Here is a 17,426-nt window from a genome sequence, read left to right on the forward strand (position 1 = left end):
TGCTCTTGTTGTTTTTCAAGCCTTCACTTCACACCCATGCCCGCTCGTGTGCGGTGAAATGAGGTGTGTGCGCACAAGGTAGAAATATTGACAAGCTTGTCAACTAGGAAAGGGATTTGAGCAGCCTGACGCTGAGGAGATGATACTGTCAGGGTTAGAGCGGCTCACTTAGCACGCAACTTTACAACCCCCTCAGGGATGATGAATTTGCATGCCAATGGAAGCTGCCTGCTTCAGTAGCCTGGAACAGTAAAAGTTTCTAAGTAAAATCCGTTTTGGAGTGGTATGAGACGACTCCACATTAGGTGTCCGCCTGCGCCAGGAAGCTTTTCAGGTGCTTTGAATTAATCAGCGGGCCAATTACCTGTGAGGCCCTGCTCTGTTAGAGGTAGCATTTTTTATGTGTCGGGGAAGACTTCTGGCTGTTAACTCTGCCGAGAGTCTCAGATCTCTTAATAGAAATTGACTGGAACATTTTATGCATGCAGTTTTCCCTGAATTCAACATAAAAAGATTACACTTTGTACCAGTACTCTTCTCATAGATTGAACTGAGAGGGTTACTTTTTTTTTTCTTCTGGCTACCTGATAGGGATGTGTACCAAAACTTGGTACCATAATGACACCTGTGCTGGACTGAAAAACCAAGTAGCAAACGGTATCACATGTCGGTGTTAAATTAATAGTTACTGTTAATTAAAATCGCACTGAAATGAGGCAAAAAATAGGTCTAGTAACACCAGTAACCCAACACTTTCTCATTATCCACCAATAACGGTGAGATTCATTCATGGAAACACGGAATTCTGAACATCAACGTACAACACAACTAGGTCTTCTTCATTTTGCTCAATGAATACACGTCTCTTACATGTAGGATTAACTAATAAACACCTTTGTAAAGCTAGCCACAATTGTGTATCCATTGTTCATTTCTGCTCCAACTGTGCATAAAGTATACACTTACAGTCCTGTAAAATTGCGTGATATTTGTGCACACGTCGCACACAATTGCATTGCATCCATTTTATTTGATATTGGTGAATTTATTACAAAATTCTCATTTTGTTTATATTATCGAAGTATTTAACTTACTATTTTGTTCAACTGGCATACAAACATACAAATAAAAAGGTATTGTTTTCCATTGTTTAATTAACGCTTTGGGTACCAAATACCGATTTGGCACATGCCAATAAATTACTACTGCGTCATCAGTTGGGTAAAAGTAACCGGTCTCACACTGGTGTAAACCCACACAGGTGAACAATCCAACGCTTGGTGAATTCTTCTTCACAATGAGAGGAAGATCGAAGGTTCGAAAATCAACTTCGGTATGAACGCTTGGCCGCCACAAGCCAGTTATACTCGTGTTAACTTTTCTGACAACTCGTACTTCAACCCCAAAAAGTCAGAAGGATCGTGAGGCCCACTTTCACGAGCTGTACACACACTCCATCTTGCCCTTCTGCTATCAGTATCAGACAACATGTAAACGGTACCCAACCTTACCTGCTGCACAGTGACGTGTGGTGATTGTCATGGCTGGTGAGGCAGTGACTCCTTTGGCATTTTTTTTATGTTGATGCAAGTTGCTCATTAAGGGAAAAGGTAAAGAAGAGAATAATTCACTTGCCTGGGATGACAATAAATTCATTATTTAATCACACAATAAATGAAAATGAACTTGATCATTTTGCCGGGTTCAATATATTGCCATGCATGCTTTTTTCCATAGAACAACGGCATCAACAGAGTGAGCCCTTTTGTCAGTCATACAGTCTCTTTGTCTCTGTAAGTGGAGGCGCGGCCAGTTGCATACACACATTACAGAAATTCCTTCTTTCATTCATTCAGCAGAACATAAAAATATCTTGCATTTGACTTGTGAATCCAGCTAAGCGCCTCCGTGTATGACATTTCTCTGTATTTTATTGTCTGATTAGCAAGAATAATGCTGTCACACTTACATTTGAATGCTCCCCATGAGGAGCATCGGGAATTCCTTCAGGACAGTACGCCGTTGGGGTCTTCTATCCACTACATGGTTAACAGCCATTGTTTTTATCAAAACAATTGAATTTCTGCATAAAAGTCCAAGCCTGAGTATGTTAATGAAGCAAATAAAAAATGCACTATTTTCACTTTTGGATGACATTGGTGGAAGTGCCGCCACAACAGTTTACATTGTATATGCGAAGTAGCAAATATGCTGCTGACAAAAAAGAAAAAAAGACACATTTTGCAAGCCTGACAGAGAGGACTAATTATGCGGATATGTATCAATTTCTACATTCATTGGCTCAACTGAAAGATAAATATGTACAGTAGCTCACAACTATTCCTCACTTATTTTTCCTGCAAATGTAAGCCATAACTTTTTATTGCTCTGCATTTCCTTTTTATTACTGGGCGTATTATTCGCCAAGTGACTACTGCTACTGTCCATTAGCAGCACTGATGCTTCTTCCCCCCACACGCTGCTGCCTCCTTCCAAAGGTGTGGTTGTGTATTTATTGCTACAGTGTTGTTTTACAGGCCCAGCAGGTGCAGTCAAGGTTCGCTAGCCCATGCCAGGAACCAGATGGTTTCATGACTCAGGTGCTCCACGCCTGGCTGACCTGCCAGCTGCACGTGTCAGAGGCCCAGCCTGATCAATTCGCACTCTCACGCTCTCTCTCTTTCTGCATCTTGGCTTGTGGGTGCATAGCAGGCCTGTGCTGAGGCATGTGCGCTGACATTTACCTCAATGTAGCAGAGGTGAAGTGAGATTGAGGAGGAAAGCGAGTTGAGTAGAGAAGGAGAGGTGGTGGCAGGATGAAATGCCAGCGTGTTGGCCGGTTGCCTGGCTGGGCTGCTGGCAAACTGTGCATGCATGCAGAGAGGCACACTTATAAATAAAACGTTGTAGCGATATACAGCTGTTGCAATCAGCCATGCTGGCGGGTTTGCTTTGTCATTATCACATTTTTGAAGACAATGCACTGTTGAAGACAGTACGAATGGAAAATGATATTGTACATCCCGCCCAAAGTCAACAGGGTTAGGCTCCAGCTCCCTTGCGACACAAATGAGACAAGCGTCGTAGAAAATGGATGAAATGCTGATGTCCTGTTTACACAAGTGAAAAGCAAACATGTTTAAACACAACAAAAGTTATGCATCATGTAAATCAATAACTGCAGTATGTGAACTGTTGAAGCAGATGTGTGTCCCATGGACCAGGAAGTAGCCTGATAACTAAATAACAGATGGAAAAACTAACTTTTTTCCTACAATTTATGAACAAATTCAACCTTGGTGGAGGTTTGTAAATTACAATTGCACCACCCGGAAGGGGAATGGACCCCCGTCATACCTTCATTATAATATTTGATTGACTCCTGTAGTACATCTCTACCTTCCGTCCGGTATTTGCATGCACGCCGACTTCTGCATGCACGTCGTGGGAGCGCATACACACTCTGCTAAAACCAAAACTATGAGACGTTGTACTATTTTGTAAGGCACTTTGTAAGGCACTTCATGATAATAAAGTGACACTTTTTGTCGGCTTTATCACATCTACTCTTCACTGGTTTGGCCACGGTTCCCTAATCTCATTTGTAATGCAGTAATAGTGCACCACCTGCTGAACTGAACTTGCACAACATAAATATGAACCACAGTGGTAACAGTCATTTGCTATACCAAAATAAATAAACAGGGAGACAACTATTTCACAGCATGCCACAAATACATTATGAATTTCTAATTTGGATTTCTATTTCTGGATATGTATGCTTGAATCAAATTCTTCAACATATACAGGGTCAGGCAAAATGATCTGATACATTTGTAGGTTAAATAAAAGGCAAATAAAGTAAAGAAACAATAATGTGCTTTTATTTTGGAAAAGTACATATAATGCCATTCTGTTTCATTATGTTTTAAAAATTCAATCAGTCAAATTGGATCCATTATTGTCCACACAGTCAATGCAGATCCAGCAGCTGTGAAGTTGGTAAGCCATAACAAGATGGTGTTTGGAGCTGGTACGGGATCATGTCTACCAAGATTGAAGTGCAAACGGAACGCTCGTTGTGTTGCAGTTACAGATTCGTTTGTTTTGATAAACGTTTCCACAATGAAAGCGCGATGCTCACCACTCCAATTCGATTCATTCAAAATTTTGGCTAGTATTTTTGTCGAAAACTGAATTATACAAAAGCAGAGGTGTTTCTAAAAACAAAGTTTGACAGTATCCCTACGACAGCACGTATAATGGTGGCCTGAGATTTGTGCACAGTCGTTTATGTCAGAGGATTGTTGAGATAGGATTTCTACCAGTAACATTTACTACGTACTCTCTTCAGTCATTGGCTTGATTGCTCTGAGTGCATCTTATCACACAAACTGAATTCGAGGTCATACTGAGCTGATGATGATGAGCTGACCCATCGACTCACACGACCAACGTCAGTTGACTTCATGCGATTTGTTTTTTTTTGTACTCATCATTCATTTTATTAAGTTCAGAGTTGGCAAGATTTGTTTTCCTTATTTTGCCCTCACCAAAAAAAAAAAAAAATTTTTTCTAAAGTTTAGAAAGAGTAAAGCTTCAAGTGCCCAAGGTGAAGTAGACTTTATAGATCCTTGAGTATTGACCATTTCATCGACCATTGGGTGCACTTAGAGAGTGAACATAAACCCAAAGACCTGCACAGTTGTCAATAGGGAGAAGTTTTTATTTATCCCCCGTGAAAATGGCTCAATATTAAAGCTGGTCTGGTTACGTTTGAGAAATCTTTCCCATAGGTTTGCTATGACATCTTCAGCGAGAACAAGCAGATCACGTAAAGGGAAGTCATTAGAAAGTACAGCCTAAAATAGAAAGAAAGCAAACACAACTAATAATATATTAACACAAAAATGTAGTTTCCCGGAAGTGAAGGATAGCTGTTGCTGATAGGATATATCATAAATCAATGTACCAACATTTATGACTCATGACACTCCAACAAACAGTTGTGCAAATGCTAAAGCTTTCATCATTGATTAATTAAAGTGGCGATGATATGACAATAAAAATCTGTTTGAACAGATTACTGTGATTACTGGTCTGTTTGCAATGTGCTCCACTGGGTTTTATGACAGTTTGTTCACCACATGCTGCTAAAGCTTGTTTATTTACTTAACTAGGTTTAATTGTTGTCTTCTCATTACATGATAATTATGCCTGTTGGACAAATATTGGTCTTGTGTGCCGAGGTCTTGTGGTTGCCATCCGGCGGCACCAAAGTAAGCGCTCGTAGTGGTGCTGTGTACTGGAATATTGTCTTTTGCAGAGCACATTAGTAAAACACAGACAAGATAGTAAAACTGAAATGCACTAAAATTGATTGTCTTCAAACCAAAACGTGGACATTGAAATATGGATGAATGTTGTATTCACGGGAGAAAAATGATTAACTTTGATGGTCCTGATGGCTTCCGATGTTACTAGCATGACAAGGAGATCACACCTGAGGTTTCCACACGGCACAGTAGACGGGGCGTCATCATGATCTGGGCTGCTTTTTCCTTCAATGGAACAATTGTGCAGGGGCGTCAAACAGTAGCCGACTATGTGGAGATGTTGCAGGGGGCATTTCTCATGACTGAAGGCTCTCTTTGGTGTGGCAATGACTGGCTTTTTCAACAGGACAACGCTGCAGTTCACAATCCCGCGTGTTCCCCTGATTCTAAATCCGATTGAAAACATTTGGGAATAGATTAGAAGGGAAGTTTACAAAAATGAACATCAGTTCCAGACAGTGTATGTCCTCCGTGAAACAATCACCACCTGGAGCATTCACGTCAAGCATGCCCAAACCAATTTTTGAGGTGATTAACAAGAATGGCTTAGCTACTCATTAATGAGTCCTTTTTTTGAACATTTAATATCTATTTTAGGTGGGTTTTGCGTTTTTTTTAGCTATGGTCTTAAGCTTTTGATCAGCCCATTTCAGTTCAGTGGTTGTTTGCAATAAAAAAAATCCTTACTCAAAAGTCTTTTGCCTACTCCCATTTCTTCTTTGTACATTTTAAGACTATACTTACAATCTCCTAAAGATCCAACAGTGCAACATGTTTTTCAACTGGTCTTAAAATTTGGATCAGGAGTGCATATCACTAAATGTGTGCAAAGTTGTTTTTTTTTTTACTCATAATATACAGTATTATTTTCCTTTTAGTGTCACCCTCGTGCTACACAGTAACATTCAATCGCATCACACAAGTATAATATAATTTTATAATTGATTAAAAATGACTACATATGAGCTGTTTAATAGACATGCCGTGCATACCTGTCAACTCTCCCATTTTCACGATACTTTACTCTTTTTGCCCAGTACCCTGCTGTTTTAATCATTTTCCATATTTTTTCTGTATTTTAACTTGCGTGGGAAAAACAAAAACAACGGTATTATACTGTATTGTCTTTTGGAACATCAAGTTTGTGTTATTTTCCCAGGAATATTTTCTTTATTTTCTAATGCAAGCGTTGACAGGCATAATACTGTGTTACAGTAAACAGCAGCAGTTATTACAAAGTTAAATTCGGTGCTCGATAAAGTCTTGAACGCAGAGCTGAGCCTTGTGCACACACGCTCATGACTTATTCACCTTGAAAGTGATTTGAGCACAGTAATCCGTCTCCACTGATAATTTGGCAACACAAACGCACGCTGAAAGACAACCCTGACAAGGACTATATTTTATGATTTATTATTTGCGGAAAAGGTGAGGTTAGAGCAGGAGACTGATGGAGATAAATGAGCAATTCATTCTGCTACATTTGGATTGTACAACCTTCAAGTTTCTAAAAAATGGCCTCCAGGGGGGAAATAATGTCCACTGTCATATCCTTTTCTTTGCTAAAAACAAGTCCATTATCCCTTTTGTCTGTCCCACTGTGAGTATCTAAGTCTGGATATATTTCCCATATAAATGATGTATCATGATTTCTTCTGTGCAGTGAGTGTGTGTGTGTGCTGATTTGCAATAGACCATCCACAAGTGTGCACGTGTGTACAGTACGGTATGGCATCTCTCTGTCCACAAGTGCAAAAATGTCCCTTTGCTATGCCGACTTGTATCTCTTTTGACATGTATCTTATTCCAGCTGCTCAGGAAGCCTTGCCACAAAAATGAATTACAATTGTGACACCTGAAGGAAAACACCTGGTTGCCTGGGTGCAGTGATTACATTGCAGGGACATAACATGTAATGACCTCCATTGGTGAACATCTGCCAGGGCTTGTTTACCCCATAGACACACTTCCAGACAGCTTGCATGAAATTATTGGAACTCGCACGATGTATCGTACGTCTGTCAAGCTGAGGTGGGGGGTGGGGGGTAGTGGTTGGCAACATGCCATCTCATTTAAGGGTCAACAAACCCTAGTCAATATGGTGTATTTAGTATAAACCCTTTAATTAAACATTAAATGGTATGTAACAAATCGCACAGATGATGTAATGTCGTTCTTCTATAAGGCACGATTCTATCTGAAAAACAAAGGCGTACATTTTTTGGACTTTTTCAGTTGGTTTACAGACGTATCGAGACCATGACAGACGGCAACCGTTCCAAACCTTTGATATGTTCAATTCAGATAGCTATTTCAGATAGCTATCTTTGGATAGCGAGTGGCGGTTTTCATGTTAGTCTGACATTATTTTGCCGTTTTCTCGGTTACTTGGGCAGAATCAGGCAGTAAGTTGCTTATTGGACTCAGCAAGTTCTTTGCACAGGACCTCTAAGTGTGATAGTATTGCAAAATACCAGTATTCCAAGACAGTAGTAAACCAAATATTATTTAAAAACGGGCAATGTGGACCGTCCAGGAGTTCCGACTGTGATGAGGCGATGGAGATTGACTTGGAGATTTTATAGGACGCAAACTGGATGTTGATAGATGTATTTCAGACTTTTTCGTTCATTGCTCATACTTAAGCATACAGCCAATCGATGTTCCGTAAGCTGGGCTTAATGATGTTATTCATACCTAAGGCAAACAGACGTATTTGAACGTCACTCAACTACCGTTCACTCACATTCGCATCTTTTCACACAATGTATAGGCTCAAATTAGACTCGGAGAAAAACCACGCAAGCGAGCCAGGCATGCTAACCGCCATGCCAACGTGCGTAGCAGCAGAAATGTAATGCAAGGTTTTAACTGAGATCATTGTCTGCCACACACATCCGTGTTTAGATAAAGTTACAATTGATGTTAGTACCCTTTCAGTTCTTTGGGGGTAGCACCTCTGGAGGCCTTTTTCCCCCCGTATCAGTTGTGACACCGTGTTGACCATAGGAAATGCTAATGAGTGAATACATGCTAAAACTAGGCATACTGGGTGAAGCACATAAAAGACAATTCTATTTGATGGTAGGGATGATCAATTAATGATACAATTTTCAATAACCGCGATTCCTCGGGTCAGTTATAAGAAAAATTGATCGGAGACCCCAATACCGGCTCACTGCTGTCTTTTGCACTTTTTGATTTAACATCAGTATTCCCACCATACGGTGTGGTTCAGTTCAGCTCACCTTGGCACAGTTTGGAAAAGTAAAACCTGATTTGGCTTGTTTCATTGACGTTAAGGAGGTATGGCGATAGCGACATCATCGCACCTGAACACATGCAACCATCTGTTGACCAAACAACAGACTTCATTGTATCCAGTTCTTCTCTTTAGACACCTTAGCAGTAGAACTTGTACAGCGCAGATAGTTTTTAATTATTCAAGTGTCTGCAGCATAGCTGTCAGGTTTGGCAGCATATAAAAAGGCACTTTGAATTGTACAAAGATGCCAAAAGGTATATTTAAATAGCTCAAGGTCATGCATCTTTTGACCCACATCCACGAATAACATGAGTGCAGCTCACAATGTGGGACTCTCTTATCAGAAGGCTCCATATAATTAATTCAGATATCTCGCGCTGTCTTTCAGAAAGCTTAAGTTACAGTGAAGCTTCTCATGCTGCAGCAGCAGGAAGTGCTGCCAACAGCGAGACAACCCTCAGGAGAGTGCACTGACATCCCTCCAATCCACTTACAAAAGTACACAGTGAGGCCCAGCCTATTAGCATAGACAGAACCTCTTTGATAGTAATTCCTTAGAGACCGACAGGGCGTGTTTCTAACTCTGTGGTCATTAGAAAAAAATCTTTAAAGGATATATTGAAATTGAGTTCTCTTCTTTGTTTTATTTGTGTTTATATTTTTTTTCATTTGATCAGTCTGCACATTAGCCCAGTCCCTTGCCAAACTTCAGTAAAACTTTGTCTATAATAAGCCATCTAAAGTTGAGTTAATAACATAAAATGTATATTTTTATAACTTTTGACTTCCTTTTACTTGTAGGCTGCCAATGTGGGTTGCCAACAGGAAGGACACCACGAGGGCTGTGTGCCCGGCTTCCAGGTCAAACAATACCAGGTGGCATATAGGAGAACTTTCCAGAAAGGCCTGCCACTCCTACAAGGTCAGTGTAAGATGAACACAACAAACAAGCTTAATTCCCCAGTCAGACTGAGGTTTGTCTGCTCACTTCTTGAAGTCCAGGACAGGTGGTCCTCTGTTTTCGATGGTCTGTGTTACGACATTTAAAGGTTACAAACACACTCCCGTAAATGAATTTAAAACTTAATTTTGGTCTGTAAACCCGAGACTCGCTCGATCAACAAACCTTTGTATGACTCTGTTTTATACATGTGTTCTGTGTACATTGTGTGACTTAAGTATAAGTTCCGACTTACACTTAAACTCGACTTAGACTGTCTAGTAGCCTAGGAACGGAACTTATTCGTAACCCCAGGACCACCCATACTCTGCAAACTACAGATTAGAGAAATTTGTACTGTTCTTGTAATGTACAAACGGCAATTTAACAACGATTACCCATTTAGAGAGCAATTCTAAGGAGGGTGATAACAAATGATAGCGTTTGTAGTTCAACTCAGGGAGCCTGTGGGGTTACAGGCTGCAGCTGCAAACATATCATTTTCATAGCAATTATTTCTGACTGAGCAATATTGTGTGAAATTGAAAATGAAGTGATATGAGGGGTGATGATGTATGCCTGTGAATATTCTCATTCATCCGGGTCATTGCATTCTCACTGTATTGAATCGATTGCAACCGGAGTGTGAGACAGTGGCCAGTCAACTAGTGTATGTTTATCTTATGTTCTTATCTCAGGAGGAGCAGTAATCCCGAATAAAAAACACGGTTAACTGATGGAGCCATAACCACCGGCAAGCTGAAGCTTACCTCCGAACCCCTGGCATCACTTCCTGTCCGCTACTCACTTCTCCCCCCTAGGGAACACATTTATAGCAACACACAAGCACAAGTCTGGTTTATGTCTATTCTACTATAATAATTATGTTATTATGTCTACAGTTCACTAATATGATTGTAAAGGTGACTATAGGAGTGTTATTTTATGTCTAGAGGGCTCTAATATGCCTAATGTTGAAAACAGTATTTAGAAGGTGTTAAACAGGTTTTCTATGCTCTAACGATGAAAATATTAAATTTATAAATAATGAATCATACTTCATGGAAATTCTCTGATCACGGATCGGGTTTGTAACCAATTAACAGCAACAAAAGAGGGATACTGTATAAAAGTAGTTGTAGTAGTAAAAAGGCTTAATGCCCATCCATCCATTTTCTATGCTGCTTCTCCTCATTAGGGTCGTGTGGGTATGCTGGAGCCTATCCCAGCTGACTTCAGGCGACAGGCGGGGTCCACCCTGGACTATATCATAGGGCACATATAGACAAACAACCATTCACACTCACATTCATACCTATGGACAATTTAGAGTCTCCAGTTAACCCAACATGCATGTTTTTGGAATGTGGGAGTACCGGAGTACCCGGAGAAAACCCACACACACGCAGGGAAAGCATGCAAACTCCACACAGAAATGCCCAACCGAGATTCGAACCCAGGTCTTCCCGATCTCCTGACTGTGACGGTGTGGCCCACATGCTAACCACTAGACCACCGTGCGATATGTTTATGTGTACACGTCCTCACTTGCTCAAGAGCTCTTCTCTAGGGGCTTGTGAAGCGCCCCATGTCTCTCCACAAAGTGCTTCCAGCTACTGGAGGTCTTAGGAACATATTATTATTATTATTATTATTATTATTATTATTATTATTATTATTATTAATTTTTCTTTCTGTAAAACCAGTTCTAATTTTAGCCTGGATCATGTTGATACTTTGGTAAAGCAATTTGGGGAACATGTTTGCATTTGCCTCCTTTATTGAGCCACCTCTTGTGTATGTTTCCTGCTCCATTAGTATGCGACTCTTGCGGAATATCATTACCTGCTTCAGCATAATCGACTCCATCTTAATGCACAGGAGGAAAAACATGGAGTAAAACTGGATGTTTACTGCTTTTATGCCATATCTTGTCTTCTGCATCCTGAATGGCCTCTGGCTTTTACAAGCAGTTGTTTTTTCCTGAAGGAAATATTTCCTACCTACACAGCAAAGAGACATACTTCCACCTCCAATCTTTTTTTTTTTTTTTAAAGAACTTTATTTTGTTTGATTTTGGTCACTCAGTGAAGCATTTTGTCATCTGGAGGCTCAGCGGAGCATGTAGTAGGAGACAGAACTCAGTTCTGCTTTAGTGCTCTGCTGTGGGACAACAGAGTGGTTCCATTACCTGGAATATGTTTCTGTCAACAGAAACACCGCCCACTGCGGGTGGTCCCTGTGCTCACAGGTTGGGGACAGAACCACGCATGTGCAAACGCTAGCACACGTATGCGCTGTAAACACGGAACTGCACACGCACCCTCACACGATTCACACGGCATGCCCTAGCGGCTACACTGTATTGGTAAATCGACTCATATTTGCACATGGAGCCACAATAGAGTTGTTTGTTGATACATTTGAATGTGGTAGCACACAAAGGGCCCAGTGGGCATTGAAGCACAGCTGAGTGATGAAGAACAATGAATCTTAAGAGGAAGAAAAAAGATTCTTCTATAATATTCTGAACCACTCAGGTTCATGGTCATGACTAGATAGGACTAGAATTTTTGATACAGCTGTTATATTAGCTCTCAGACTGCGCAGGTCTACCTAATGTGTGGCGTCTCCTTTCTTGTTTTCTGAGGACAAGAGCTGTCCTATCTTGTCATGAGCATGAACTGATATAGCTTGGATAAGAGGCGAAACATCTTCTACGAAACCTGAACAATCCAGACTACTGATCAACAGCAAGTGAAGCGACAGCCCGATCGTTCATATATTAGTGCATAATAACATGCCACTGTCGGTAACAGTAATACTAATAGTAATTAATCAGATTACCCCTTACTGGACAACAATAACAACATTAGTAATGCTCTCTCCCAGCCACTCCCAGAACGGGTCACGACTAGGAGGCATTCATGAAATCATCAAAACTTTGCAAAAATTTGGATTCAATGTCGTTTTCTGTCAGGTATTCACACTGTCAGGATCTCTTGATGGCAAAGGCAAAAAAGCTTTTGTGAGCTGCATCAGCAAGGCCTCTCGCAGCACACCGTTTCTGATTGGCTGTCCGTCAAAACACGCGACCATCCTCGGCCCAAATTAGGTTTGTTAGACGGCATCTGCAAGAAAAGGGTTTTAAGAAGAAAAAAAAAAACTTTTTCAAAGGCTTCGTCTCCTTCAACACCACAAAAATGCCCGTTTGGAATTTGCACAGGAGCACCAACATAGCACAGGTAGAAGGTAGAAGAAAGGTAGAAGAAAGTTTTATTCTCTGATGAGAACACAATTTAACGTTACTGGCATGACAAGGAAGCACGACAAAGTGGAGGGGGCGCCATCATGATCTGGGCTGCTTTTTCTTTCAATGGAACAATGGAGCTTCAAGTTGTGCAGGGGCGTTAAACGTCAAATGCCATCTTCACCACCGGGAGCAACATTCCCACTGATGAACAGTTACTCATTACTTAGTTCTTTTTTGAAATAAACAAAAAAATAAACAATTTTTAGCTACTGTATGGTCTTAAACTATTGATCAGCTAATGAGCAGCCTATTTCATTTTAAAGGTTGTTTGCAATAAATTGCTTACGAATGTGTTTTTTTGTCCCACTCCCATTTCATATTTTTGCAGTTTGAAGCTCTATGTAGAACCTCCTTAAGATTTAACAGTGCAAAATGTACATTCTTGCAATAATATTAAAGCAAAAAGAGCTCTGGTATCAGAATAGTTTCAGCAAATTCAGGTATCGGGATCGGATCGAAGTGAAACAATGTGGATCTGTGCATCCCTGATTTGGATACAGCTCCCATGAATTTGTGGAGGTGCTTTGCGCTGTGCACCAGTCACATCAGAGTACAAAGATAACTGATGGCACAAATAAAAGCAGTCACTCTGAGATATGATTTTACTTAGCAAACAACCGTTTTGTAGTATGTGAAATAAATAAATAAATGGTGGGTGTTTGCATGATTCATTCGAAATGCCAGAGGCTGCAGCCAGGCCTGGTGACACATGCAGATTTATGTAAATTCTTCTCAGCCTTTGCCACCTGCCATAGACCTCCCTATATAATTACTAGCGTAGGGGTGGGATACCTGTTGGCGCGGACCTGAGTTCAAGGACATCCATCTTCGCTAATAGACGCATGCAGTGACGTATCACACTAGCATACAATGTGCAAACATTCCCTCTTATTCATTCTCACCTTTTGTAGCCCATTGCTGGATTTTCTATGTTCTGTATTGTCTTCTAAGCAATTTTGTTTGGCTACTTCCTTCTGTGGTTTGCCTGCCCTTAGTCCTTCACTGCATCGCTCTCTTCTTTCCTCAGAGGTGGCATGAAAAATTCATGTAAGAGAAAATAGAAAAATTCTGTATAAGCAAATGGAAAGGGGTAGGTCACATATGCCAATTGAGAAAATGTCTCGCCTCAGAGGGAAATTTCAAGCTATAAATGAACAGGTGCAAGAATCATAGAGACAAAACGCAGGCAAAGAGATGGCACAAACAAGTTTGCTTCTTTGTGATGAGTCAAGGTAGGAAGAAAAGGTTTTAGATCTAAATGATGGATGAGTGGAGTATTGTGTCAATGATGGAATCAGGTGCAGTTTAAGACCACAGAGGTAGGTTTTTGTGTTGCGGGTGACAAGGGCAGAACAAAAAGCATGGCCAGTCAGGTAGAGAAAAACAGCAAGACAGGAGACAAGAACACCGACGGGAAAAATTCAAGGTTAACAAAAATCGTTGAGTTTTCATTTTCACCTAACTGCATCAAACAGAGTGTGCGAGCTGACGGACTTGCAAAGATGACATGCTGTATTTTAAGAGGCAAGGAAGAAGCCAACACACATGAGCCATCGCCCCTGAAAGAAAGAACAAGAGGGATGGAGTAAACGGCTGGAAGAGCGCGAGCAAGATGACGTCATGAGCGCATAATGAAGCGCTTCATTGGGAATTGTGTGTTCATCTTCATGCAAATCATTGTGGTCATCTTTTTAGGATACCTTAGTTTTTGTCAGCAGTCAGTTTACTCATGAGCTTCACTGGAGCTTTACCCGGCTAATTGATGCATACACATTTCAAGTCGTGTCCTGCATCACGAGTTGTGCAGTGAACGTGAACGTGGTGGGTGGTATATTTGGTACCTTGGCCTTCAGTGGGGACTTAACCGGACATTTTTTTTTTTCCGCGGGCACTGTGCTGGCCGGTATTGTTATAAAAATGAATAATGATAACATTAATAATGTATTTTCCCGTACGTTGCCATTTGACCTGACTGGGATTTAAACCCCAGTCCCTTGTGCCAAGCACTGGCATCGTTACCCACTGCATCATCCAGCCACTGACAAACCCAATTTCACTATTAATAAAGCAAGAAAAATTATCTTCAGGTACATCATCACCCATACGCCTGACTTAAATTTCTGGTAGTAACTTTGAGCATTACATAACTTTCACCGGTCATCAGAGGTGTTTGTAAATGTAGTGCCCATGGCAATGAATGCAAATGGGGTGCAGTGGGTACACCCTGAACTGGTTGTCAGTCAATCTCAGGGGATCGCCAGTCAGTCACTGGCAATTGTGAACGCAAATGAATTCTGTGGGAATTAAACCTCACTACTATTGTTGCAACTAGTGTAATACTGAATGTAAGAGAAACAATAAAATAATCATTTTAGAGTTTTTATGAAGTGTGGAGAAACACCATCCCATTGCACCCAAATAAATAGAAGCAATGCTAAAGCTGACCTTTGAATAAATATATTCAAACGTAAATATTGGTACTGAATTGAAACATTGCAATGTTCCAACATTCACATGCAGGAATAACTACTGTGATGGAACCAGGCATTTGAGTTATTTTCCACAAAATATGTTGAAGTTGAGTTTAGACTTCATATTCATGCATTCCAAAGCTGCATTTCTTGAGTGTTTCAAAGTACTTCTGTGGAGAGTTATGAAAGCCAAGCAGTGAATGGCATTGAAAGATGATTTTTACTGCTACTTCACTGAAAAGCAATTCTAAAAGGCCAATTGTGCTTATTGTGTTCAAAATAGTCGAGCCACCTCTCAGTCTTGACGCAGTGTAGTTCGACACCACGGCAAGCATCAACCACAATGACAAACATACATCTACATCGGGGGGGGCAAACCTTTTGACTGCCACATTGAGTTAACAAAATTAGCCAGGGGACCAGACTATATATTTGATATGTTACACTCCCAATTCTAACAGTCCACCTGAAATGATTTGCTTATTTCAACTATACAAGCGTCTGCTACACGTGCTTGTGTCCCTTTTTTCAGGAGCACTTAAAACATCAAAAGGTTGTCTCAGATTTTTCAGGTTTTTCTTTGTGCAGTCTACCATGATTGTTGCAGACAAGCACGGCAGCTGTGTTGATTTTGCAACTGTGGTATAGTTCAGCTAAGTCTTGCAAGCTGGTACTTTTCTTGCCTCACTGCAAAAAAAAAAAAAATGCTCACCAGCTTGGTAAGCTTTCAGAAACAATGATAATTACATATAATACTGCCACTGTGCAGGAATTTAGCTAGGGCCGTCAAGACCAAGATTGTGAAATGATGCATTATTGTTATTATTATGCATTACAGTGGAGCAGAAATAAACCGGAGGGCATGCAGCATTTACAAATGATAAGGAGTGGGAATGAGGATAACCATTATTTTGCATCCTGTGGGGCAATAATATGGTAAGGTTCTATGGTCCAGGCTTTTAGGATGCCTTTGGGTCTTTGAAACTACCAAAATAACATGAATTGGAGTCTCTCTAGGCTTGGAATAATCAGGCAAATATGTCATTTGATGCTCATCAGCAGGATGTGATGCCTCCCAGGTTGGCATGAGGCCCAAACCACATGAAAGGAGCACTGGAGATCTCCTTACCTGTACAGTCCACATCTCTCTCCTGAGCTCCCACTGCCTTTATCATCCGGACAATTTAAAAGTACTTCAGAAATAGTCTTTCAGTTCTTGAAAAAAATAAATCCCACTGCTGTTTTATTCTCCCTTCTCTGCTACTGCATTTGCTTTTAAGGCTTATATGATTTATATTTCCACACTGCCAGACACGAATGAAGTATCGATGTTGAATGGTGTTATCGTTGAACAAATAATCAATTCCTTTTCTCGCTTAGTTGTTTCTTGATCCTGTCCGCTTGTGTTGTGGCATACTGTATTTCATTTCTTTCTCCAATGGAAAAAAATATGATCAATTACTGCTTTCAGGATTTATTTATATTATTATATTATATTATCATTATTATACTGTTATAATGGGATACGAGAGTTTGTTGCTGAATGAGCAGTTTTGGTGGGTGTCTTTTATGATGGTCATTTTCACTTCCATGGTGATGACGTTCCTTTTCTTTGCTGCTTGGAAGACATAATGAATTGTAAAACGTTAATGTTATTCTTCCTCAGCAGGCACACACTGTATTGATGCGCCACCACAAGGCATGCGCTGCATTCTTGTGCTTCTTCTGCCAGGACACACTGTAACTTGTTTCGGAGCAAGTGTCGTGTGTACAGACCAAAATTATGTTTTTAATTAATTCATGGGAGCGCGTTCATACCCGCAAAACATTGTAAACAGAGGACCACCTGTAATATGCAGGGCTATGAAGTATCATTGTGCAATGGGCAATGCAAATGTCTAGCTATACAGAAAATACTGAATACAGTACATGCATGCACATATAAACAACCAGTTTCACACAATAGACAGTACACTAAGTCCCCAACCAACGAACACAATTGGTTCCAGACAACTGTTCTTATGTCGAATTGTTCATAAGTCGGGGAAAAGGTAATATTACCAATGATATAGGTACTACATGTACGTGTATACATATACAG

At 40.5% G+C, this 17,426-nt stretch overlaps 1 protein-coding gene across 1 annotated transcript in view; it reads left to right on the forward strand.

The window, feature by feature from the left end:
- Positions 1–17,426, forward strand: part of cdh13 (cadherin 13, H-cadherin (heart)) — a 337,156-nt gene that overhangs the window by 86,427 nt on the left and 233,303 nt on the right. Inside the window, exon 2 of the mRNA XM_054775680.1 lies at positions 9,403–9,523. Coding sequence (XP_054631655.1) covers positions 9,403–9,523 — 121 coding nt within the window. The remainder of the gene's footprint in view (positions 1–9,402; positions 9,524–17,426) is intronic.

Source organism: Dunckerocampus dactyliophorus, chromosome 5 (genome assembly GCF_027744805.1).
Source record: "Dunckerocampus dactyliophorus isolate RoL2022-P2 chromosome 5, RoL_Ddac_1.1, whole genome shotgun sequence".
Classification (NCBI taxonomy): domain Eukaryota; kingdom Metazoa; phylum Chordata; class Actinopteri; order Syngnathiformes; family Syngnathidae; genus Dunckerocampus; species Dunckerocampus dactyliophorus.